The sequence below is a fragment of the Palaemon carinicauda genome, chromosome 6, assembly GCF_036898095.1.
Source record: "Palaemon carinicauda isolate YSFRI2023 chromosome 6, ASM3689809v2, whole genome shotgun sequence".
NCBI classification, from domain to species: Eukaryota; Metazoa; Arthropoda; class Malacostraca; order Decapoda; family Palaemonidae; genus Palaemon; species Palaemon carinicauda.
This window is the reverse complement of record NC_090730.1, coordinates 151,395,020-151,419,440: the sequence shown is the minus strand read 5'-3', so window position 1 is coordinate 151,419,440 and position 24,421 is coordinate 151,395,020. Positions and strand designations below refer to the sequence as shown.

General features: G+C 36.5%; 1 protein-coding gene across 2 annotated transcripts in view; it reads left to right on the top strand.

The window, feature by feature from the left end:
- The window catches only part of LOC137642735 (titin homolog), a 29,868-nt gene extending 5,750 nt beyond the window's left edge, over positions 1–24,118 (top strand). For both annotated transcript variants that reach the window (XM_068375566.1, XM_068375565.1), the window contains exons 2-5: positions 2,690–4,166; positions 4,556–4,746; positions 9,656–9,770; positions 14,427–24,118. In XM_068375566.1, coding sequence (XP_068231667.1) covers positions 2,733–4,166; positions 4,556–4,746; positions 9,656–9,770; positions 14,427–22,718 — 10,032 coding nt within the window. In that variant the 5' untranslated portion in view covers positions 2,690–2,732 and the 3' untranslated portion in view covers positions 22,719–24,118. The remainder of the gene's footprint in view (positions 1–2,689; positions 4,167–4,555; positions 4,747–9,655; positions 9,771–14,426) is intronic.
- Positions 24,119–24,421: the final 303 nt, after the last annotated feature.

Sequence of the window (24,421 nt, the reverse complement as noted above, 5' to 3'; positions counted from 1 at the left end):
TCTATTTCTCTTTTACTCCAGTTAAGAACATTAAGACTTATCCTCCTCCCCCAACTTGACATTCTGACCCTACTTCTACTGATCGTGTGGCTAGATTTAGTCGTTCATGTTCTTCAGTTTCTTCAACTCACAACAAAGGATATTCCGGTGGTGTAAGAATCCTTGCCAGTTTCCTAAACAGGACCCTTCTCATATTCCACCTCCATCAGTTAGACCTAGGGTCGCTTTGCATAGCTCATCATCTCCCATCATCATCAAAAACTCTCCAAAGTTTCCTCTCGAGGTGAAATCTTCTGACCACACAAGAGTTGTTTCTCTAGAGGTTCCTACTTCAGGCATAGGGAAAGAGTTGCTGTACCTCAGCATCATTAGACAAATTAATGGCATTAGGGAAGCCCCCCTTGAACCTGTTGTTTGGAGATGTACTCTCTCAGACGGGTTATTCCCGAAAGTTCAGTATTCACAACATAATCTAGATTATCCATGGTCTCAACAGGCTCTTGACACCTTGTGAGGAGAGGAGAAGTACATCATCAAACAAGGAGGCTCCATGTCTCACCTCCTTTGTCAATTGGTGGTGGGGATGCATCATTGGGTGTTAATGAATGCCATTTGCCTCACAGCCTGTTTCATCCTAGGGAAGAAGAACATGTTAGCAATCTAAGCTGACTAAGGATAATACAGTAGTTGGTTCAGAATGATCTTTGAATCAGCTAGTGGCGAGAGAACACCTGACTGTGGGGTTCCCCGATCATCAATATGTTTACTACTTACCTCAACCACAAACTAGAGTCTATTGTTCTCAGTTCAGGATTCAGCAGCAGTGATGGAAAATGCATTCCAACACAACTAGGATGGATTGAATATTTACACCTTTCCCCTGTTCTGTCTGATTTGCCAGGTCTTGAAAAAATCAGAATGTCACAAGACCTCAGAGTAATGCAAGTGCTACCAAGGTAGCCTCAAGTGGAATGGCACCCGTACCCTCTAGATTTGCTCAGAAAAGTTCCACAAGAACTTCCAAATTGGTCTACCCTTCTCTGACAACCACATGTGAAAACGTTCCACATAGCAGTAGAGTGCCCGTCTCTTTCACGTCATCATATCGCCAAGGGTTGGCAGAAGATCTTACCATACAGGAGGAAGTTCAGAAGGTCTACGACAGCTCTCCTGGCTTCTTCAGTAGACTCTTTCTTGCAAGGAAGGTGTCTGAAGGCTGAAGACAGGTCATAGACCTCTCAGCGCTCAATAAATTCATCTGTCAAACATCCTTCAGGAAGACTACAGCCACAGTCAGGCAAGCAACAAGTCCTCAAGACTTTCATGATGACCCTCAATCTGAAAGACACCTACTTTCAGATCCCAGTTCATACTCCTTCCAGGAAGTACCTCTGGGTAGTGGTAGAAGGGAAGGTCATCGGGTTCAAGGTCCTCTGTTTTGGCTTGTCGACAATGCCCAAGTCTTCACAAGGGTCTTCAAGTTAGTCTCTTTGTTGTCGCACAACAATGGGATCCTGCTCCATTACCTGGATGACTGGTTGATTTTGGTGGAGTCGGAAAAAGAACCCTTCCGTGCCTGATTCCAGATTTCTATCGTTTCAAGTTATGAGTCTTAGGGACGTAACTGATGATCCCGACCAGCTTTTATTGTTTCCTGAGAAAATACTAAGGTTCTGTCTCAAGCTTACGAGGACTGTAAGACCTTGCCTGCAGCCTCTCTTTGTGAGCACGAGGAGATCCAAGAAGATATCTAGGAATACAATCTCGTTCTGGCTGAGTGGGTATCGATTGATAGCTCACTTCCCTTTTCCAAGAAGGCACATGAGTTAGAGCTCACTACATGAGAGGTATAAGTACCTCTCTAGCCTTCAGAAGGAATTTCTCTGTGATGTAGTTCTCCAGCCAAGGGCCTGGAAGCATCAGACAATATTCACCGCCCACTGCTACTTGTAGGACCTGACCCATGTGTCCCTAAACGCATTCTCATTAGGGGCTATTGTAGCTGCTCAGCAGGTGGTATAGCTACTTCAGCTCCTCTCACATGACTAGTAACTGCGGGTCGATGGCTGAGGGTCGTATAAGACTGGGATGAAAGTACAATAAAGAATGATTGGCCTTTTCTTTTTTGGGGTACAGCACCAAAAAATTTCACTAGCAAGACTTGATCTCACAGTCAGGAAAGCCCAATCTGCTCATATGTACTCCATCAAGCACGGGAGTCTTTTCCCCCACACTCCTTAAGAGGGTGAGTGTGATGTAGCCAGACAAACCCATAACCATAAGTGGTCTTAAAGTCTCAGCATGCACAATTACTGTACTTGTTAGGTCTACTGCATACAATTCTAGTTCAAGTACAACATTTTTTAATGGCCAAAAACGTGCAAACCTGGTGGTTTTCGTTTGAGAAATCACTAAGTGTAAGGGACCCCTACTCTCTTAAGCATCCACGATGTTTGAGTTTCAAGTTCCCAGGTTTAGTTTCAAACCAGTTGGAAAGGGGACTTCCTTCCACTTATGGATGAGTCTCCCAAGTAAGGGATGATGGTTTGTATTCATGTATTTGCTGCATTCTATTATCCTTAATAAAGGACTCAGATTTGTTCTTTATAGTTAGGAAAAATACAAACAACTGTACTTTCAAAATGTGATACTTTTAGATACTGTATTTATGTTAATATTTTTCTTACAGACTTGGTTTTACTAGAACAAGATAAGTCCTTCATGAATAGAAAATGGAGAATCATGAGTCGAATGATGACGATCTCTTAGACTCTTCTACAAGCCGCAAACTTCATGAAGATTTGAGAAATAATACCAATGATTCTATAGACGATACTGATATATATTTTGAACTTGGTACATATCCTGCAGATGGTGGAGGAACAGATGTACCACAGGTGTCTTTATGTGAAAATAACACCAAAGCTGTAGAGATAGGTGATGCAATACATAATAATGATATTCCAAATGAGAAAAATGAAAAGGGTGGAAAGTGTCACAATACTAACGATGAAAGAAAAGATTCATCCACAGAACAGAAGGGAAATCCAGATCAAATGAATGTTGATAACTGTGTGAGTAAAAAGAAAACTGAAAATAGTAAAAGTAACAATACTGATGTAAGATATGTTACAAGGTGTGCAAAGAGAACAATTTTAAAAGAGAAAAATTCTGCAGCTGGGGAAGAAAAACTCCAAGGTAAAGAACACCTATCAGCAAAATGTGTGGAAAAAGAACAGCATACTGCAAGGAAGCATATTAAAAATGCCCACAAGGAAGAGAGAAAAATTGCCCGGCCTAAAAATAATGACATAGAATTTGTTTTATCTCGTCTAATGGAAATTCATGAATATAAAGCAGTTGACAATAAAACCAATTCTGAAAAAGTGGCCATAGAAAAAACTAAGACACCAGAGAATGAAAATGTGACTGCAAAGTCTGATAATGATAATCTACAGATTACCACGAATGACAGAAAAGCAAGTCGTACAAGGAAGGAAGACGGTAACAATAGTTGTGATGTGAATTCGAGAGATAGACGTAAGAGTAGTGATGCAAATATGACGGAGGAAGATGGAAGTACTACAAGAATATCTCGCAGGACTAAAACATCTAAAGAAGGCAATAAAACAGTCGTAAGAGTAAGCCCAAGGATACAAGCAATGCAAGCTTTGAAACTTAAAATCCATCAGCAGCAAAGTCAAAGTTCTAGCAGCAAAAACACTTCAAAAGACATTAGCAATAACACTGCATTGCCTTCTAAGGCAATATGTATATCTGATAAGGATCAGGCTAAGGCATCAAACATTACTATAAAAAGTCAACCAGACACCAAAGTTCTGTCTGAATCATTTCAGGCTATCAATAAATTACTTGGTAATATCATGGAAACTCCTTGTGTAAAATTACCAGTAGCTGGTAATGCTAAAACAAGTTTAGAATTAGAGAGTGTTCAAGATTCCTCAAAACCTGATTCCAAGGCATTAAAAAATAAACTGGAACTCATGCATGAGAAACCTGTAAGTAGTACTTCCCGTGCTATGTCTCCACGAAAGAATCTTTTTGCTGAACCACAGCCTCTGAGAAGAAGTCCCAGGAAGCAGATGAAAAACACCCAATCATTGGATCTTTATGAAGACTTCCTAATCACAAGAAATGAAGAGAAGGTTAGTGTTTTTTCTCTTACATTTGTTATAATAGAAAATTTCCATGTTTAATCATAGGCAGCATAAATTGAATTATATACTTTATTTGGGTCTTATGAATTATGAACATACAAATAGTTTAAAATTTTACACTGTGAAAAGAGCTTAATAAAGTTTATGTTTATTAAAGTATCAGTTTTCTGTTCGATAAATAAAGTATTTGCACATGTAGGAAGTACAGACCATTGCTTTCAAGATCCTAACATTATTATGCTTTAAAGGAAAACTACCTCGAGAATTTACATGAAACAGTTCCTATGCTTCTAGGAAAATCTTGTAATTTTTTAATTTATTATGGTTATTGTCTTAGTTATTTACTTTGAAAATTGATTATAATATACAATTTTCAGAAAGAGAAAGCATTGTCTGCCAAGCAGTCTGAGATCGCAGCTATTCAAGCAAAGTTAGACGAAGCATTGGCAAGATGTAAAGCGTTAGATGAAGACAACAAAACTATTCTCACAAACATGTCATCTCTATGGAAGACAGCTATGGCACAGCTTCAGGAAAAATGTAGAATAATAAACCATCTGCAGAGAGAGTAAGTCATGTCACTACATTACTATATTTTTCTTCATTACATATGCTTTTTGACTAAGGATGGATTTTTCATTGAACCCAATAACTTAAAAAAAAAAAAAAAAAAGTTGGGTTGCATCATTGATATGTGAATGCTGTTTTGTGATAAAGTATAAATTGAATTCTAAAATTCTGTCATCCAATTAAATTTGGCCTATTCTTGATGAATTCAAATTAAAACAGGCAGCACCTCGTCCAATTGAGTATTTCCCACATTCATCCATGAAAAGGAGTTAGTACTTGTTAGTATCACTCATTAGCTATACAAATTAGCTTATGGAATGTTTAAATTATATTTGTGGTTATTTTTCAAACAGATCACATTATTGTATTTCAACTTATTATAGAAATACTGGTAATACTAATTGAATGCTTAAATCATCTTAGATGAACATCTTTAAACCCTTAAGTAGTGATCCCAAAACTTTTTGGATGCCTTTCCCTTGGGCTTCAAGGCCACAACAGTATTTGACCAACTCCAACCCCAATACACACTTATGAATTATATACACCACCTTCTTGTTTTAAGCATAGGGTTAGTGCTTAAATGCTTCAGGTTTGCATAGAACAAGTGGGGAGTGATTAACTTCCAGGAAGGTTTCTGCAAATTTCTTGAATTTCAACACCCTGTCGGCAGATGGAAATGCTCTTGCTTCGGCCAAATCAGTTGCCATACCTAGATATCTGATATTTTAAGGGATGAGGCTGGACTTCTCTAAGTTCAGCTAAAACCACAACTCCTTACAGAAGTCGATGAGGTCTCAGTGCTTTGCAAGCAAGGCTAAAGACCCTACCAGGAGTAGCCAGTTGTCCAGATACCTTAGAAGCCTGATACCCATGGCATGAGCCCAGGTTGAGACAAGGGTAAAGCCCTGAGATGCTGTGGAAAGGCCAAAGCACAGCACCTTGAAGTGGAAGATCCTGTCTGAACGGGAACCGCAGGTACTTCCTTAATCCTGGATGGATGGGGACCTGAAAATACGCATCTTTCAGGTCTGTAATCAACAGGAATTTGTTCTTCCTAATGGGCCGAAGAAGAGTGGCCGAAGTCTCCACGTTGAACCTTGTTTGGAAGACAAACAGTTTTAAATTGGACAAGTCTTTGACGTTTCTCCAACCTCCCGTCCACTTCTCTACTAAGAAGAGATTGCTGAATAAGCCTGGGTAGTCGTCTAAGACTTCCTTTACGGCTCCTTTGGCCAACATCTTGGACACCACCTCTTGTAAAAGTAGGTCCTTTGCTAATCTCAAATAATATGGCACATATAGACATGTTAGCCTGGACATGTATCAAACATGAAATTAAAGAATGTGTATTGTTACAAACAACTTACGTGCAGTTTGCTTGGAAGGAGCAGAATCAACAAAACTACTTGGAAAACTCAGTCTAGCCAAAGTCATTTCTTAAGACTTGCATATTGGCTATCTTTACATTTTTATAGGTTTTTAAATCTTTGTATTTTTCTGTTGAACACATACCTTTGTGTTTATTTTATCATTTCCTGGATGCTGTAATATGTACAATAAAGTTTTTTAAAAGGCCCCAAATGATTAGTTATATTTTATTATAGGATTTCCATTTCTCATTAACCCTAACTTGTCACTTCCATCAATCTCATCAAAGTCTAGTTTGTCCTTGGAGTGATTTTCAAAGAAAAATTTTTGACAACTCTTTAAGGCTTGTGTCTCCCATAGAATGAGGTTGTAACTTGGGTGATGGAGGAGAGCGAGATTGTAGTATGGGAAGTCAATGCAAGCAAGGTTATAAGTTGGGACGTGCAAGGACCAGATCTGGGAAGCTGAGGGTTTTTCTGAGGTAAACAAAGCCATTGACTTAAGGGGGTTAAGCAGCTTTTGTCTTTCCCTCACCCTCCCTTCCAAACCTTCGTCGTTCACAAGTATCATTGCTTCCTGAATCATCAAAACGCTCATTGTGATAATACTGTACAGTAAATCTCGCCTTCACAAAAGTAGTTTTCAAAGTGATGAAGGTGTAGATCCCTCCATGTTCATTTTAGTCTTCATCGAATAAATCTGAAATTTGCCAAGTGTGATTTTCTCCACACTCTTCGCCATTACTTTTTTCTCATCAGCCATGTTTTCTATTTTATTTAATATACAGTACTTCAAACAGTATTCAAGCATATCAGAAAACACTTTGCATCAATAAAAATTGCAATAACATTCAGAAATGCCAGAAAATATTCGACAAAAAAAAGTTATGCAAAAGCTCTCCAACAACAACATATTATTATTATTACTAGCCAAGCTACAACCCTAGTTGGAAAAGCAAGATGCTATAAGCCTAAGGGCTCCAACAGGGAAAAATATCCCAGTGAGGATAGGAAATAAGGAAATAAATAAATGATGAGAACAAATTAACAATAAATCATTCTAAATACAGTAACAACGTCAACACATATATCATATAAAAATTATAAAAAGACTTAAGTCAGCCTGTTTAACATAAAAACATTTGCTGCAACTTTGAACTTTTGAAGTTCTACTGATTCAACTACCCAATTAGGAAGATCATTCCACAACTTGGTTACAGCTGGAATAAAACTTCTAGAATACTGTGTAGTATTGAGTCTCATGATGGAAAAGCCTGGCTATTAGAATTAACTGCCTGCCTAGTATTACGAACCAGATGAAATTGTCCACGAATATCTAAATGTAAAGGATGGTCAGAGTTATGAAAAATCTTATGCAACATGCATAATGAACTAATAGAACGACGGTGCCAAAGATCAATATCTAGATCAGGAATAAGAAATTTAATAGACCGTAAGTTTCTGTCCAACAAATTATGATGAGAATCAGCAGAGGAAGACCAGACAGGAGGAAAAATACTCAAAACAAGGTAGAATGAAAGAATTAAAACACTTCAGAATAGATTGATCACCGAAAATCTTGAAAGACTTTCTCAATAAGCCAATTTTTTGTGCAATCGAAGAAGACACAGACCTAATGTGTTTCTCAAAAGTAAATTTGCTGTCGAGAATCACCTAAAATTTTTTAGAGTCATACAAAGTTAAAGAGACATTATCAATACTGAGATCCAGATGTTGAGGAGCCACTGTCCTTGACCAACTTACAATCATACTTTGAGTTTTGTTAGGCTTCAACTTCAAACCCCATAATTTGCACCATGCACTAATTTTAGCATGATCTCTATTAAAGGATTCTGCAACCCCAGATCTAAATTCAGGGGATGGAATTGTTGCAAAGAAAGTAGGATCATCTGCATATGCAACAAGCTTGTTTTCTAGGCCAAACCACATGTCATGTGTATATAGTATGGAAAGTAATGGGCCACGAACACTACCCTGTGGAACACCAGATATCACATCCCTATACTCACTTTGGTGCCCATCAACAACTCTTTGAGATCTATTACTTAAAAAATCAATAATAATGCTAAGAAACAACCCACCCACTCCCAACTGTTTGAGTTTGAAAACAAGGGCCTCATGATTGACATGGTCAAAGGCAGCACTAAAATCAAGGCCAATCATACGAACTTCCTGACCACAATCAAGGGCATCTCATGCTCCAAGGCCTTTACGAAAACCAAATTGCAAACTAGGGAATAGATGATTACCTTCAGCAAACCTATTAAGATGTTTTGCCAAAAGACATTCAAAAACTTTAGATCAAGCAATAAGATAAACTAAATGAGTGGATGGAGGCCTACTGCACATACACTACTGCTATCTTTTTTCCAACCGGTTACGCTGGAGTTGTCAGTCTCGTTTTCTTGGGATTTTTCTCACAACATAAGTATTTGATAGAGCACTCACAGCAAAAAATTTACGGACACAGAAACAAGTCATTGGAACACCTAGGGTTAATTTTAAATTTACTGAATAATTTTTCATAAATAGTTGTCGAGTTGCAATTGATGTTACATTACTAATTTCAGCATTTCCATTACCACCCTTTCTACCCATTCAGATAGCTATTACTTGATATTATAATGGAAAAGCAATGTTATATTTATTTCCATGAACCTACTTCTTCCTAAGCATTTCAGTCATTCATAGTCACAGCTTTTGCTTTACTCAACCTTTTTTGCTCATTATGACAAGTTGGCAATGACATTACAACCAGATGTGTTACGGAAGGTGTGTACTTAAAAATGTTCATGTTTGCAAATATTCATTGTATTTTTGACAACTTTGCTTATTAAGTCAGTCCCATGCTTATTGTGATATTTTGTGATTTCTTTAATAAATACAGTGCTGTTTTATTACGTCCGTCAACGAAGTTTGGAGGAGATTATGTTTTTGCCCCTGTTTGTTTGTTTGTGAATAACTTCCTGTCCACAATTTTAATCATAGCATAGTGAAACTTACAGGTATTAATTGTTATGCAGAGACGTGGAAGCGATTCAATTTTGAAAGTCCTAGGTCAAAGGTCAAAGTCGAGCAAAAGGTCGACTGAATTAACCCTGACCTTAATCCCTAGTTCACACATGGTTGTCACACACGGAAAGGCATGCTGGTTTTGAGAAATGAGCTGCCATGGCAGAGGTCTGCTGTCTGCACTCTGAGTTTTAAGTTCTTGCTATTTTTCTTTCTTTTTTCCTTACTGTGATTTAAATGGGACAAAGTCAAAGATGTGTGAAACACTGGTTTTTACTACAAAGACTTTATCTTTAAATTTTAGTTTGTTCCGTAACTGGAATACAAACCTATGCTATTTATTTAGGGGTATTACTTTCTGCGAAGCTGAAAATAATACCCCTAAATAAATAGCAAAGGTTTGTATCGTTAGGAAAAAGACAAATTATCTACGAATTTGCCATTTTTATTCCTCTAAGATATAGTATAGTGTAGAGTCATTTCATATATTTTTTTCCTTTCCAGGAAAGAAGGTATTATATTTCGACGTGCTATGCGCCAAGTTCCCCGAGACGAATTGGATAGGATTATTTCTCGTATAGCTGCCTACAATAATGAAGAGATAGCATCGTTTTTGGAGGTAATATTCATGTATTTTTACATTTTTTCTTTCATATTTTTCTGCTACTTGTTTCCTAATTCTAAAGTTTTTACTCTATTTTTCTCTCAAAATTAGGACCTTGTGTTGTCAGACCTGTAATCACTGAATCATTCCAACTAATAGATCCAAGGTGTTTCTGGATATCTGTTGAGTGTAAATATGTAGTTTATTCTAAGCCAACCCTCCCTAATCTATTTAGAACAGATACTAATTCAGTAACATAGCTCGTAACAACTCTCTAGCTCTCATATTTATAAAAATTTAAGGAATAAACAGTAAGACACATACATATTAATGTAAAGCTTTAAAGCAGGGGTGGCCAACCTTTTGTTTCCCATGCACCAATTTTTTTCACTTCCAATTCAGATGCGCCACACAAACTTTAACCCCCTTTCGATCCCTAAGTATGGTGATTTGGACATATCTGGTGGTTATACATATAATAATTTGTATGTATATATATATATATATATATATATATATATATATATATATATATATATATATATATATATATATATATATATATATATATATACACATGTATATGTATGAGGACAGATGTAGCAGCTGTGAAGGAAATGATTTAACATGGATACAAGATAAACTGTACTTACTTTATTGACACTGAATTTGCAACGACAATATTCATTATTTATTCCTGAGAGTTCTAATAAAAATATATGAACATAATTAGCAGTTTTAAAGAGAAGTAATTTCACATGCAGGAAAAATAAACAACTTTGTTTAATGAGACTTTTGATTTTGCTTTGCTTTCACTAAATCTGTAATATTAGGAGTTAAATTAGTAACCGTGAGCAACAGACAGCTCTTCAGATTTGAATCGGATAGTCGTGACCTCAGTTCTTGATCATTTTCAGTGATGAAAACATTTGCCCGCATCTGTATGTTGTTCCAAAGCGACAGGAATAACTTTGGGTAAATTTTCTAAATCCTGGAAAATGATCACCTGTTGACAATCGCCAAAAATTAAACATTTCAGACGCACTTGGAAGTGAGGGAAGTTCATTAAATTTACTCTTCAGCATTGAATTTGATTTTAGATCAATAAGTTCCATCTGTATATTACTAAGCATCTTCAGAATGTTATGTTTAGTAAGCGAAACTGGATTTATAAATGCAAGCATGTAAAATCACTAAAACGGCTATCAAAGGCTGCTAGTAGTAATATGATTTTTTCAATGAATATTGTAAAGTTGGTATATGATGAAGGTATTATGTGTGTCTAAACTCTAACACAAATATAGAAATTTTGTATTTTGAGTAATTAGAAGAAAAATTGCAGGACATAGCGGAAGGTCCCCTTAAATTATTTTTGTATTTTTTCAAAAAATCAGTTTTATTATTATTATTTTTTTTTATGAGCAGGCTTGTTTTTTTTTTTCTTTTATTATCTGTTGGGTATAATGCGCCACTTGTAATCGTGCAATGCGCCATTGTTGGCGCATGCGCCATAGGTTGGCCACCCCTGCTTTAAAGTGATTAAAATATAATATAACTACACAGTGCATCAAAAGCAAAAGCACAGAAAAGGAAAGCTTTTGAAAGTGTATGATCTTAGTGTGTGAATATTTGAGGCTGGCGTACGGTAGGAAGATCGCAAAACAAATTATGAATTGGAGGAGAGATATGGTGTCCAAAAGCTGGGAAAAAGGCTGTTATCCCAAACAATGGGAAGGTCTGAACTTCTGATGAGAATGTTTGAGGAACAGTAGGACTGAAAAGCAGTAGGTATGGAAGTTGAAGAAAAAATACCCAGGAAGGACTTGAAAATTGCAGAAAATTCAATAGATGAAGACCTCGACTTGATGGTAATTTAAGCAGATAGAATACAGCATGGAGAGAATGTATTTCACATCTAATCCCATACATGGAAGAGCTTGTGTAAAAAAAAAATTTTTGATGCTGAGCCTCATGACTGAACACACACTTGATAGATACGATTCATCGTGTGACATTAAATTTCTAAGCCAAGATAAAATAGAGTAATGGAAATATACTGTACATCTACATACATAATATTCCTGAGTACTGTATTGGTATTCGGCCGTATCAATACAGTATTCTTATTTAAACCAGTGCTGAAGTTCTACGAGTTTTATAATAAACATCCTTCAAAGAACGCTGAATTAATAACAATACTGACAGCATAAATTAAAGTTGTCAATGTGAGAGCCAAAGACTGTATTGAAATATATGACATGACAGGGGCAAAAGACCCAGATGGAATTAGGAGTGGGAAAGCAAGCATAGCTGAAGAAGAAGGAGTCATTTGGAGTAGTATTAAAGCTCCTGGTAACAACAGGTTAGTAGACTGAGAGTGGGATCAACATAAAAAATGTCAATGAGCCAGGCACTGTGGGCAAGCTAGCACTGTTCCTGGAGCAGTCTATGTAGTAGCCATAGCAGGCATATAAGCCAGAAACATTGGGGTTGTCTTCTCAGTATGGCAGGAGCCTGGCAAAAGGGCTGGTTGGCTTGCAGACAGCAGAACATCACCAGGAGATAATAGTCTTACATTCACAGAAAAGCCAGACATCAAGCATGGCAGAAAAGATTACAATGTGGAGAACAGTAGTATACTTGCCCTTATATACCCGATACATCATTGTCGGGTGAAAGAACATCATCATTTTATCTATCTCTCAATACTTACCACCAGCTGACGCTAATGGTAGTCAACAATAGAAAAAAAAATACCATCGAAACTAATAAGAAATAAGGGTTTTGACGAAAGGAAAAACTTTTTTGGCCGTGTTTGCGGGATCCCCTAACACTTTACAGTAAAGGCTAGAATAAGGAATCCAATACAACGTGATATGCTAAGAAATATTGTCTTCCCTGTCCTGTGTTCAGTGTGCTGTATCAATGTGCAAGGCACAGACTCGGTGAGTATAAGGGAGGCCTACTTCTTTGGGCTCTATTGACTCTATCACAGCAAATTTAAAGCTGAATTCACCTCCCAACTAACTGAACGTCATATAATGAGAACTTTTACAGTATTAATGCTGAAGACAAAGCTTACCCAGGTGTTTGTGTGCACCCTGTAACCAACTCTTGGGTAAGCATTGTATTCAACAATAGTACTTGTTCTCAGTGGGTAAAGTGTAGTCATTCTCGGTAGGTGAAATGTAGTCAATCAGCAGACAAACTCAGCATTGGAAATAAGCTGACGAGTTCAATAAAGCTTGAACCTGTGGGTTTCCCTTATACACAATGATTCCATACCTTTACATTGATATACTGGTGTAAAGACAGAGAAGACAATATTTCTTTGGTATACAGTATTGGATTCCCTATTCTAGCTTTTAGAGGAAAGTCTTTGGGAGATGATACAGCAGCCCAACCGCAAAAGAATCTGATTCATAAAACTTTGTGCAAATTTTTTTTTAATTTTCTTTTTTTTTCAGTAGTACAGATGCAACAGCATAAGTAATACAGATAAAACATTTTTCATCTGCCAGTGGTGTGACACATATAGTTGGCATTCCTTATCCCTGGATATTATGTTCAGAGGCCCCTGTGGATGTCAGCGGATAATGGGAATGGAAAATCTTTGTATAGTTTAGTAAAAAGATATCTTAAATTTACATATGTAGTAATAATAAATGTAATACAGTACCTTATAATAATAATATTGCTGGTGATATTTTTCATTTTTTATGAAACAAATATAATACTCAACTTGGAAGCAGGGATCTCTAAAACGTTGGACATCTTCCAAAAAACACAGAGCAAAACAAAACACGTCTGACCAACGTAAGTGCTGAGGAGGAATGAGGATGGGGGGTGGGGAGATGTAGGGGTAGAGAGGGGGTATGTTGATGAAGGAGAAGTCTAATTGGTGAGGGATCTATGGTCGTGGTTCAATCACGTCCCATTTTTCTATACCGACACTCAAAGAGTGAGCGAGCTAGGTTTATTCCTGGCATTCCATGCATCTCTTTTTCTCTGGTATATTCAGCAATAATTATGCCTTAGAAATGGTGCTAGAGGAGCATTTCACGGAGCGTCACAGGTCCCTCGCCCAGAAATAGATTATTCCTTCGTCAAAATCCCCTTTTTAAACAAAGCCATTAATTACAGTATACAGTATAGTTGTGAGCAAATACTTCCAGTCCCATGAGTCTTCTATCTCACATACAGTTTAAACAGAAAGTGAGGTCGGTGACTCACATACCTATGGATCCATATGGCACATGCATAGTAAGACTATTTTCAGAATGACAAACAAAGGACATTTACGACACAAATATATGCATTTACAGTACATAGCCTACAGTAGTTGTGATTGTATTGAAAAAAAAAAAAAAAAAACTTCTTGTATTATTAAGCAATGACTGTGATTTTCAGGGGTCAGAAAAATTGCAATTTACAGGTTGCAGTACAGTACAGTACATATTTTACGGTGTTTTTATGAGGGAAAATATATACCATAAGTAAGTGATTCATTGATATTCTGGAATTAATTTTATCACAAAACTTATTACTTTACTTTAGCTCACTTTTGCATCACATATAAATAGGCCCTGTAGAAGCAATGAGTTTGTTATGAGAAAAAAAATTGTTCTTTTCTAATTAGTTATTCATAAATTTTCTTTTACTTTGTCTCAGAGCTTCGGAAAAGAAAATCCTGAATGCAATTGTGGAGCCACATTGACGAAACCTGTCGAGTCAAAGATGACAGCGAAGAAAATTAAAGAGTCTGTTATGGGCAGCAAAGTTAATGACCTTACAGAAAGTCAAGCTCGTTTACTTCAGTTGTCTCTTGGGAAACAAGGTGAAAAAATTTCCACTTCTGTGAACACCGGTAAATTCAAGAGCCCCAAAACCCCCAAAATTAAAGGAAAAGAGGGGCATTTTGTAAGATATTCTCCAAGAAAATGTAAATCTAGTAGAGGTAACTCTATATATGAATTTAGAAAAGGTAAATCTAAACATAAATTATGTAGAGCATCTTTAGAGAGGAGATTTTCAAAGAGTGTAGAAAAGCCTTGCAGTAAAAGAGTAAGAACAAGAACGGATTATGAAAATTTCGAAAGACATTCTCGAGAAGATGCGGATAGGAAGAAAAACAGGGCAGATAATGAAAATTCTGACAGAGTGTCTCGGGAAACTTTAGATTGGCGAAAAAGCAGAACAGATTTTGAAAATTTGGATAAACATTCTAGAGATGATGCCGATACCAGGAACAGATACATATCTACACGACAGGGAAGGAGGGAGGAAGAATATTCAGGTGAAAGCAGTTACACCAAAAGTAGAAATGATCATTCTGACAGGCAAACAAGAAAAGGTGAAAGGGATTTCCCTTCTGGGGTTAAAGACAGAATTAAGGATCTGCATGAAAGTGCCTCTGTTGAACACAGCAGTCATTCTACAAATAGATCTAAAGATGACAGAGAGTTTTCAGAAACTGTCAAGAAAAGTCAAACGAGACAATATGATGGTTATGAAAACAAAAATGACGCCAGTATTAGAGATCAGCGTGTACTTGAGGATAAAGAAAGCTTAATTAGAAATAGCAGGCAATTGGAAAGCCAAAGAGGCACAAATCAGAGGGATCCACGTTTGAATAATCTTAGAGTTTCACATCAAGAAGCTTTAGAAGCTTCTTTAGCCGAAACGAATGTTCTCTGCCAATCATTGTATGGACAAAGAATGTTAAAAAAGCTTGAAATGGAGAAAAAACTTAAATCTCCTGAGGAATGCCTTAATGTAAGTAATATAACAAGCATATCAGCCAATAAAACATTATCTAAATCTGAAGTACATGTGACAAAGCAGGACTGTAACCAGAGAGAATCAAATGAAAAAGAAGTAGAAAGCCATTCCCAGAACAAAAAAATACCATGTGCTTATACACCAAATGATCAGAAGACAGATCAGTTTGTAAACGGAAAACAGACAACTAATGCAAGTTACGATGACAAAGGTAACTTTAGAGAAGACAGTGAACTAAAGACAGCAGATAGGGCTGCTGAAAACGGTTGCAATACTGTAATAGAAAGAGTTGTCAGAAGTAAATCATCATATAAAATGAACCAGGAAAAAGATTATGGACTTGAAGGAAGGAAATGGGAATGTAACAATGCTTCTAGTGAAACAAGAGGCAAAAATAGTTCTAATAAAGAAACAGAACTGTGTTTGAGGCGAGAAGATCTCTCTATGAACCAGGAAAAAGATTATGGACTTGAAGGAAGGAAATGGGAATGTAAAAGTGCTTCTAGTGAAACAAGAGGCAAAAATAGTTCTAATAAAGAAACAGAACTGTGTTTGAGGCGAGAAGATCTCTCTATGAACCAGGAAAAAGATTATGGACTTGAAGGAAGGAAATGGGAATGTAAAAGTGCTTCTAGTGAAACAAGAGGCAAAAATAGTTCTAATAAAGAAACAGAACTGTGTTTGAGGCAAGAGGATCTCTCTATGAACCAGGAAAAAGATTATGGACTTGAAGGAAGGAAATGGGAATGTAACAGTGCTTCTAGTGAAACAAGAGGCAAAAATAGTTCTAATAAAGAAACAGAACTGTGTTTGAGGCGAGAAGATCTCTCTATGAACCAGGAAAAAGATTATGGACTTGAAGGAAGGAAATGGGAATGTAACAGTGCTTCTAGTGAAACAAGAGACAAAAATAGTTCTAATAAAGAAACAGAACTGTGTTTGAGGCAAGAAGATCTCTCTAATGTTGCACGAGATTTTATTCCAGCTGAAGTTGCTCATAAAGCTGACAAACAGCCTTTGAAAAACAGTTTTGATAAGTCATGTAGATCAAATGACAAAGTATTCAATCAAATTATTCCAGAGAATGAAAATTCAACTAGGCTGTTAAATAATGTGTGTCCATCAGAGGAAAGAAGTGCAAGCCCTCCAGAATCTCAACGAAGAGATGATTTTAAACTGACCAAATTTGTGACTCATAAGAGTAAATCAGTTGTTTTACCTGAAGATTTGAGTAAAGCCTATGAATTTCAGACAACCTGTTCAGAGATAGAAGGTACAGTTGACAATGATACACCTTTTCAAAGTAACAGAGATAGGATGTCACAGATCACAGTTGGTGAAATGGGACATGTTCACATTTGTTCAAATAAACAAACTGGAATTACCTCTAACGATGATTCAAGTTGTATGGAAAATTTGTTTCGTGGGGGTGAATTTGACCAAAGTAATTTGGTATATAGGGAAAGTTGCTCTGGGGAGAATCCTGTCAATTCTCTTAATGTTCATAATGAAAGCATGGATTCAGCCCCTAGTGGTGTTAATATAACCCCTGATTTACTCTCTCCAAATGAAGATCCTGGAGAAATTGAAGTAGTGTGCGAAGTTATAGTTAATAAAGATACCTTGTCAAAATTGTCAAAGAGTCGTAAGAAGAGAATAAATCCAGTGATAAATGCTCAAGAAGTCACTGGTAAGTCAAGCAGAGAAATGACAGTATTTCAAATACAAGAGGAGGAAAAAACTCTTAATCAAGCATTTATGGAAACTGTTTTAGATACAATACAAATTATAACTAGGGATGAAGATGCTCAAAATGACTGGGTAGATATTGAAACACTCTCAGATGAAGAATCATCAGATTATTTGAAGACTAGAACTACCAAAGTAAGTGAAAGAAATGAGAATTTGGTTGAAGGTGGAGCTATGTTTTCAGGGTCTGTTGAATGTGATCTTACTACAAGAGAAAAAAATACAGAAAGTCTATGTGAGATTGAGAACAACACAGTTGAACATTGTCAAACAAATAACAGAGAAGCAATGGATGGAGAAAGACCTACTTATGCATTGGAATGTCCTCAAGCAATGCAAATGCAAGCCTCGGAAGTCACTGATCGAGAGAAACTATGCACTGTCAGGGAGATCAGTGGCAGCAAAGCAATTGATATTAATGCTCATCTGAATGAAGGAAATGAGGTTTTAGATATTGAAAAATTGAAACAGATCATTGATTACAGTAAAGAATTTTATCTGGATCCAGCCAACAAACAGAACCATAGAATATCAGATGAAAGAAATATATCTCAAAGGAAACTTAATGATAATAATTACCAGAAGATGTTGCCAGAATCTACGGTTAAAGATACCTCGATAGGTAAGGGATATAGTAGAACTAGAAATCAAACCGGGAGCTCTGCAGAAACAAGAGGATTCAAGGAAATGACTGTTTCTAAGGAGACTACAAATGAGTATATAAATATGCCTGGAGATCATTGCAACATACTTGAAACCTCTACTTCCAGTGAAGTGATTAAGGGCCCTGTAAATCTTGCAGATAATGTGAATGAACAAGTAGCAATTCTTTCTAAGATAACAGAACTAGAGAAGGAAAATGAAGATCATGAGAGACAAAAGCTCGTTGACAGAACAACTTCAATTCCTACTGCTAAGAATGTAGTTGAGAGAGACACACAATCAACAGAAAAGGAAGGTCAATCAAGACATTTACGGACTGGAGAAAGAAAAAGTACATCCCCTGATTTGGATAGTACTGCTCAGAGTAGAATGAAATCATTTCCCGATGTTTCTAAAACTTCAGTTTCTGCAGATGCAAGAGGAAAGTACAAAAATGATAGTGGAAATGAAGCAGTATCTTTATCAAAGACTAAGGAAGCAAAAGAGAAAATTGCTTCACATGACAAGGAAAGTATTGATCAAGATGAATCAAAATTACATTGTGGTTCATCAAAAACCATTCCAGACAATATGGATCATTCTGACTCTGAAGATGATAGAAGATACACAGACATGTTTAATGAAATGAAAGCATCTTCCACCTTCCCAGAGATAAACATTATGAAGCTTCCTAGAATAAAGAAACTAAGTAAAACTTCCATAGATGAGCAAAAGATGCAAAAAGAAAGTCAGAGTCCATTAATTTGTGGGGAGAAGATTTATAGAGAAAAAAATCCTAGAAATATAAATAATTCCCATAAGAGAGGATTTTCTCCACCAAAAACAAGGAGGTCTCCTGTTAAGCCTTCAGAACCACAAAATTTGAAGAGGTGTTCATTGCGAGAAAACCCGCGCTCGCAACCATCCAGGTCTCCTAGTCCTGTAAATTCTGGGCCCCAGATAGGATCACATGGGCAAGCCAATCGAAAGCTCTCACCTTTGAGGAATTCTGATAAGGGAAGATCATCAAATTCAAACCCTGAAAGACTATTACCATCTAGAAGAAGTAAGGGAAGTCAACTCTCTCAAAAGGATGAACAACAAGGAAGAATTAAACCAAAGGGCAGAAATAAGAGAGGAAGAAATCCGAGACCAAATGAAAAAAGACGTCCGATATCTCCAAGTCCTGAGAGACCTAGAACCCGTAGTAATGTACGTTCTACAGAAAGTGAACAACATGAGAAAAGCAGGAAGAGAAGGCGAAGTCCAAGTCCAAGAAGAAATGATACCTCGACATCTGCTAAAGGTCATGAAAGAACAAATGATACAGATAGGCCGACAAAAAGAAAAAAGATGAATGGTAAAGTCTCTTACCGTGAGATCTTCGGGTCAGATGATGAGTTGGAAGACTCTCCTAAACAAAGACTTCATCGTCGATCAACATTACAACAATCTAACAGAAGAAAAATGAGCCAGAGGCTGAGGAGTGGAGAGGAAAGACATTCTCCACAAGATGAATTTAAGTGTTTAGAAGAAAATAAGAAAAAAACTCTTAAGAGAGAGGATAAGGGCAAGGTAGAATACCTAGATGAAATAGAAAAGAAAAGTGATATTGCAGGAAAATTAACTTCCAAAGTGCTTCCTGTTGATAGAAAACTTTTGCAATCAAAATTACACCATCTAATTCAAGGAGAACATGGAGGTGAAAAAGAAGAAGGTGAACTTTATGAAGAGGACGAGAAAGAAGAAGGTGAACTTTATGAAGAGGACGAGAAAGGAGAACGTGAACCTTATGAAGAGGACGAGAAAGAAGGTGAACTTGAGGAAGAGGAAGAGAAAGAAGAAGGTGAACTTGAGGAAGAGAAAGAAGAAGGTGAACTTGAGGAAGAGGAAGAGAAAGAAGAAGGTGAGCTTGAGGAAGAGGAAGAGTCTGATGAAGAGTTAAAAAAGAAACTTTCTAAATTATCTAAAAAAGTGAGAAACACAAAGGCCGACAATACTAGACACAATCATAGATCTGAAAAAGTGAGACACACAGAGTCCACCAAAAATAAACAAAGTCACTCACTTGAAAAAGTGAGAAGCACAGAGTCCACCAAAAATAAACAAAGTCACTCACTTGAAAAAGTGAGAAGCACAGAGTCCACCAAAAATAAACAAAGTCACTCACTTGAAAAAGTGAGAAGCACAGAGTCCATCAAAAATAAACAAAGTCACTCAATTGAAAAAGTAAAAGGCACAGAGTCCATCAAAAATAAACAAAGTCACTCAATTGAAAAAGTGAAAAGCACAGAGGCCACCAGTAATAAACAAAGTCACAGACTAATTAACAATAGCAGAGATCATGGTAATCAAGATGATGCTCTAAAAAGTATAACTAAGGACGACGATTGTGAAAAATCATCGAGCAATAGTTGGGATGCAGGGAATTCTAATAGTAAAATTAAGGAGGGCCAAAGTAATATCCACATCACCAACCATCAGATCAGTACACTTGAATTGGAAACAAAAGCTGTAAATCAACAGCATCAATTATCTAAAACTGAAATATCTGTACAGAAAACAAGTCCTTCAGCTAAAGATATGCTGATAACAGATGAAGTTGAATGTGTTAAAAAATCTCAAGGTGCTCATTCAAAATCAAAACCATTGAAAAACTTGATGGAAGAAGATACTACATTTTACCCCAATGATCTGTACCAAACAAAAGTACCTGATTGCATCCCTAATCAAATTAATTCCACTAATAGTCGCACATCAGGAAGTGATGATACCATTGACATGATAATGAAAAAACATAATGAATCCTGGCCGCAAGATATTGTGGACTCAAGCGATGATTCTGAAATGTCTCTTTTGCAGTTTATCGATGATAAACCAGATGGAGAGGGTGAAGAGAAAATAAAGTCAATAGTAAACAAAGATCAAGTTGGAGAATTATGTAATCCTGCAGAAGCAACATCCATAAATGAAAATTGCACTAATGAGTTTTTCAGAGTTTTTGATACAGGAAGCAGTTCAAAAGCAAAAGTTGATAATCATGTATCAAGAGAATGCCCCGAGACACTTGTAGAGGACTCGCATGGATCAGAATTAAGTAGAGAGTTTACAGAAGAAAACAATTTCACAGAGAGGGAACGCTATGTAAAAGATGTTAGTCGTCTAGAATTTGACTTACAGTTGAGTAATTCACTAACACCGCCAGGAGATGTGAATGATGGAATTATATTTCAAGAAAAAGAAGATAATGAATTGAATACGAGGACTCAACGTTTAGGAGTAAACAAGAAAAATGAAATTCATATCTCATCACATACTGAGACTGTCATAGAAACAGAAGATAAAGCCACTGAACTTAATAACCATGTAAAAAATTCAGGAAATCTTTGTCAAGATAAAGAGGTGACAGGTGATAATGTTGATGAAGCAGTTATCAGAAATATTCCAGATACATTTGTTGATAATTCAGAGGGTTCTGGTATTTTAGAACAGAGTGGTCACATAAACCTTCAACACTTGCATGATGAAATTCAGGGTAATATACTTCGTTTAGTGGAAGGCTCCCATGGTATTTCTCAAATGCCGCTTTGTGAGGAATCAGAAGGTAGTCTTGTTTCTCCAAGCAAGGTTACTGAGGCAAATTTAACGCCTATGCCATCTCCATTAACAGATGAGGATTCTGACAGCTCAGATACAAGAAGCAGTTGCAGTGGATGTAGCAAATGTGGCAATGAAGATAGTGATAGCAGTAGCAGTGACAGTAGCAGCAGTAGTGCGAATTCAAATTCAAATATTGGAGGTGGTGCGGATGGAAATTTAGATCATGAACTACAAATCCCTTATCCTCATATTCACCATACTGAAAAATCACTGGACAAATCAAGTAGACGGACTCCAGTAAAATCATCTCACCAGAGCTCCCATAAGTCTCCAAGAAAAACACCCTGCAAAACACCACGGAAGACACCCTGCAAGAAAACTAATAAAACGCCAGCAAAGTCCTCCCCATCAGTTTCAGGAAGTGAGAAAGATTCCAGGCATATTGATGCATCTGATACAGAATCAAATAAATCCACACCAGCTGAATTAAACACTATCTCCATTTCCGATTACAATGAAGGTATTAAGGACACTTCAGATAACTTCAATAAGAAATCATATGCATATATAGAGCACAGGGATACAAAGGTATCTCAAGAGAATGTGGAAAATGCACAAAGTACATCAACCAGATCATTATCCAGTGAAAGTGCTCAGGTAACTTATTCAGATTTACCAGTTTCATCTCAACCTGTGACTTTTAAAAATCGTGTTGGTAAAAAAACAAATCGACCAAATCTTGGAGTTAACTCAAATGCTAGTCTCATCAAAGTTGTATATGATGATAACTCAGATTGGTCCAGACCTGTCACACCTGCCAAAGAAGTGGAAACATCTTTTCAGAAACGGAAACTGTCACCAACGAATTCAGTGGAAATGGAAGGTCCAGTTGGCAAAAGGATAAAAGTTACTTCATCTAACTTGCCAGAAGGTAAGAATGAAAGTTTCTCAAGTAGCTTGAACTCTTCAGGAAAAGAAAAAAAATGCACTGAAATTAGTCATACTGATAGCAGATTAAAAGATGAAAAAGTTATTCAAATAAAAAGGAAAAATGTTCGACGACAGTTGAACTTGGGTTTCTCGACTTGCGACTCTTCCCGTGTTATGGTTACCGCAGTACAATCAACGTCTCCCCAGAAATCTAAGGCAGTGGGTTCCCCCAAGAAAGATAAGTGTAAAGAACATGATTAAACCACTAGGGAAATTCTAAGTGAGAGATGAGATTTTTATTTTATCAAAAATGTTGATGTTTCATAGTATTACCTTGACTTAGTTGTTTTTCATTTAAGGTGTATGGTTTATAGCAGATACTGTTTTTGTTTGTGGTGGGTTTGAAACCAGTGAAACTTTACCAGTTTTGGCTTATTTTATTTTAGCAATGACATACTGTACTGACTTGCAAATATTTAGGCTACAGTACAGTATATACATGAAGGGTTACATAGATATGTGTTCCAAGTATGTATTGATTGCATGCACATAATGATACATCTATTAGATTGCTGCACATGTTTTAATTGGATTTTGTTTTGCCTAACCAAACTTATATGTCCTGAGTTGCAAGCTTTTGAAATATTTACACACACAGGTACTATACTGTATATAGGAGGAATGAATAGTACTTTAGTATGATATTCCATTGAACAGTTGGAAATAATATATTAGGCTGAAAAACTGTGATATTTACATTTGTGTGTGTGTTTTTTTTAGTGCCTGTTATGGCACATTTTAGTGCAGAGTCAAGTATTAGATAAAAGGAACACAGGATTAAGTAATTCCCTTTGCTAAGTATCCCACCAATAGATAACTCTTGCTTTGTGTGATTTAGTTATTTCATCCTAATTCTTGTTACTGTATTAATGGATGCTCTTTCTTTCCTCACCTCTTCATTTCTTTGCCTTTACATGTTTCGTGCTATGCTTTTGTTTTGTGTCAGTGACAAATTATACACATATTTTTGCAATTTTTATGCCCAATAGAAGGTAGAAAGCAAATTCTTTGCATAGAATGCTTTATAATTCTCCATTTGGTTTCACATACTAACCAGATGATGTATCAAAAAGGTATATGGAATTTTTTTATTTGTACATTAGTACGGTAGAAGGGTATTTCGGATAATTAAGGTTTTGCCAAGGTTGTTTCAAGTTGATAATTAGCCTGTCTTTGTACATAAATTTACTTTTTTTTTTTTTTTTTGTAGTTTTGCTATACAAAACAATTGTAAAGCGTACCATTTTTTTTTTTAATGATTACCATTTCTATTTTAATGTATAATGGTGGACATTTGTAAAAGTGTAGAATGCAATACCTTACTAGTTATGTTTTCCAAGTTGGGACAAAGATGGCAGAAAAAATTATGTAATAAATTAATCAGTTTTTTGTAGTGGACTGACAGAGGAGGCTGGCAGGAGGGGGTGGGTTTCAAATCTTTGGTTCATTGACAATAACTTCCGTTGAATTAGGAATAAGTTCTTCCAGGGTATCATGACATACAGTATCTCAAGCTCCCTGTGAATAGTATTTCCCTCTCAAATGATCTTTATACTTTGAAGTGTTCCTCGTTCAAGTCCTGTATGCAATAACCAATTAGGTCTTACATTTTAAGGAAAATGACAAAAAAAGGTGGCTATTTTTGCTAATACAAAAATAAATAAAATAATCAGATGAAAATCACCATCTAATGATGCTTTTCATGAAGTTGTAGGTGCCTCGCTTGGATAGAAAGCTCCTCTTATAAAATCCATCAAGCTTTATGTTGTATACTGTAATGAATGATTAACTAAGAAATGCCATAATCTAGTGAGGTTTTTGGCATAAATAAAATTAAAAATGCATTTTTGTGCCAACATCTGATTGATTGCTCTTCTCTTCAGAAATGGTTTGGACAAAGAGAG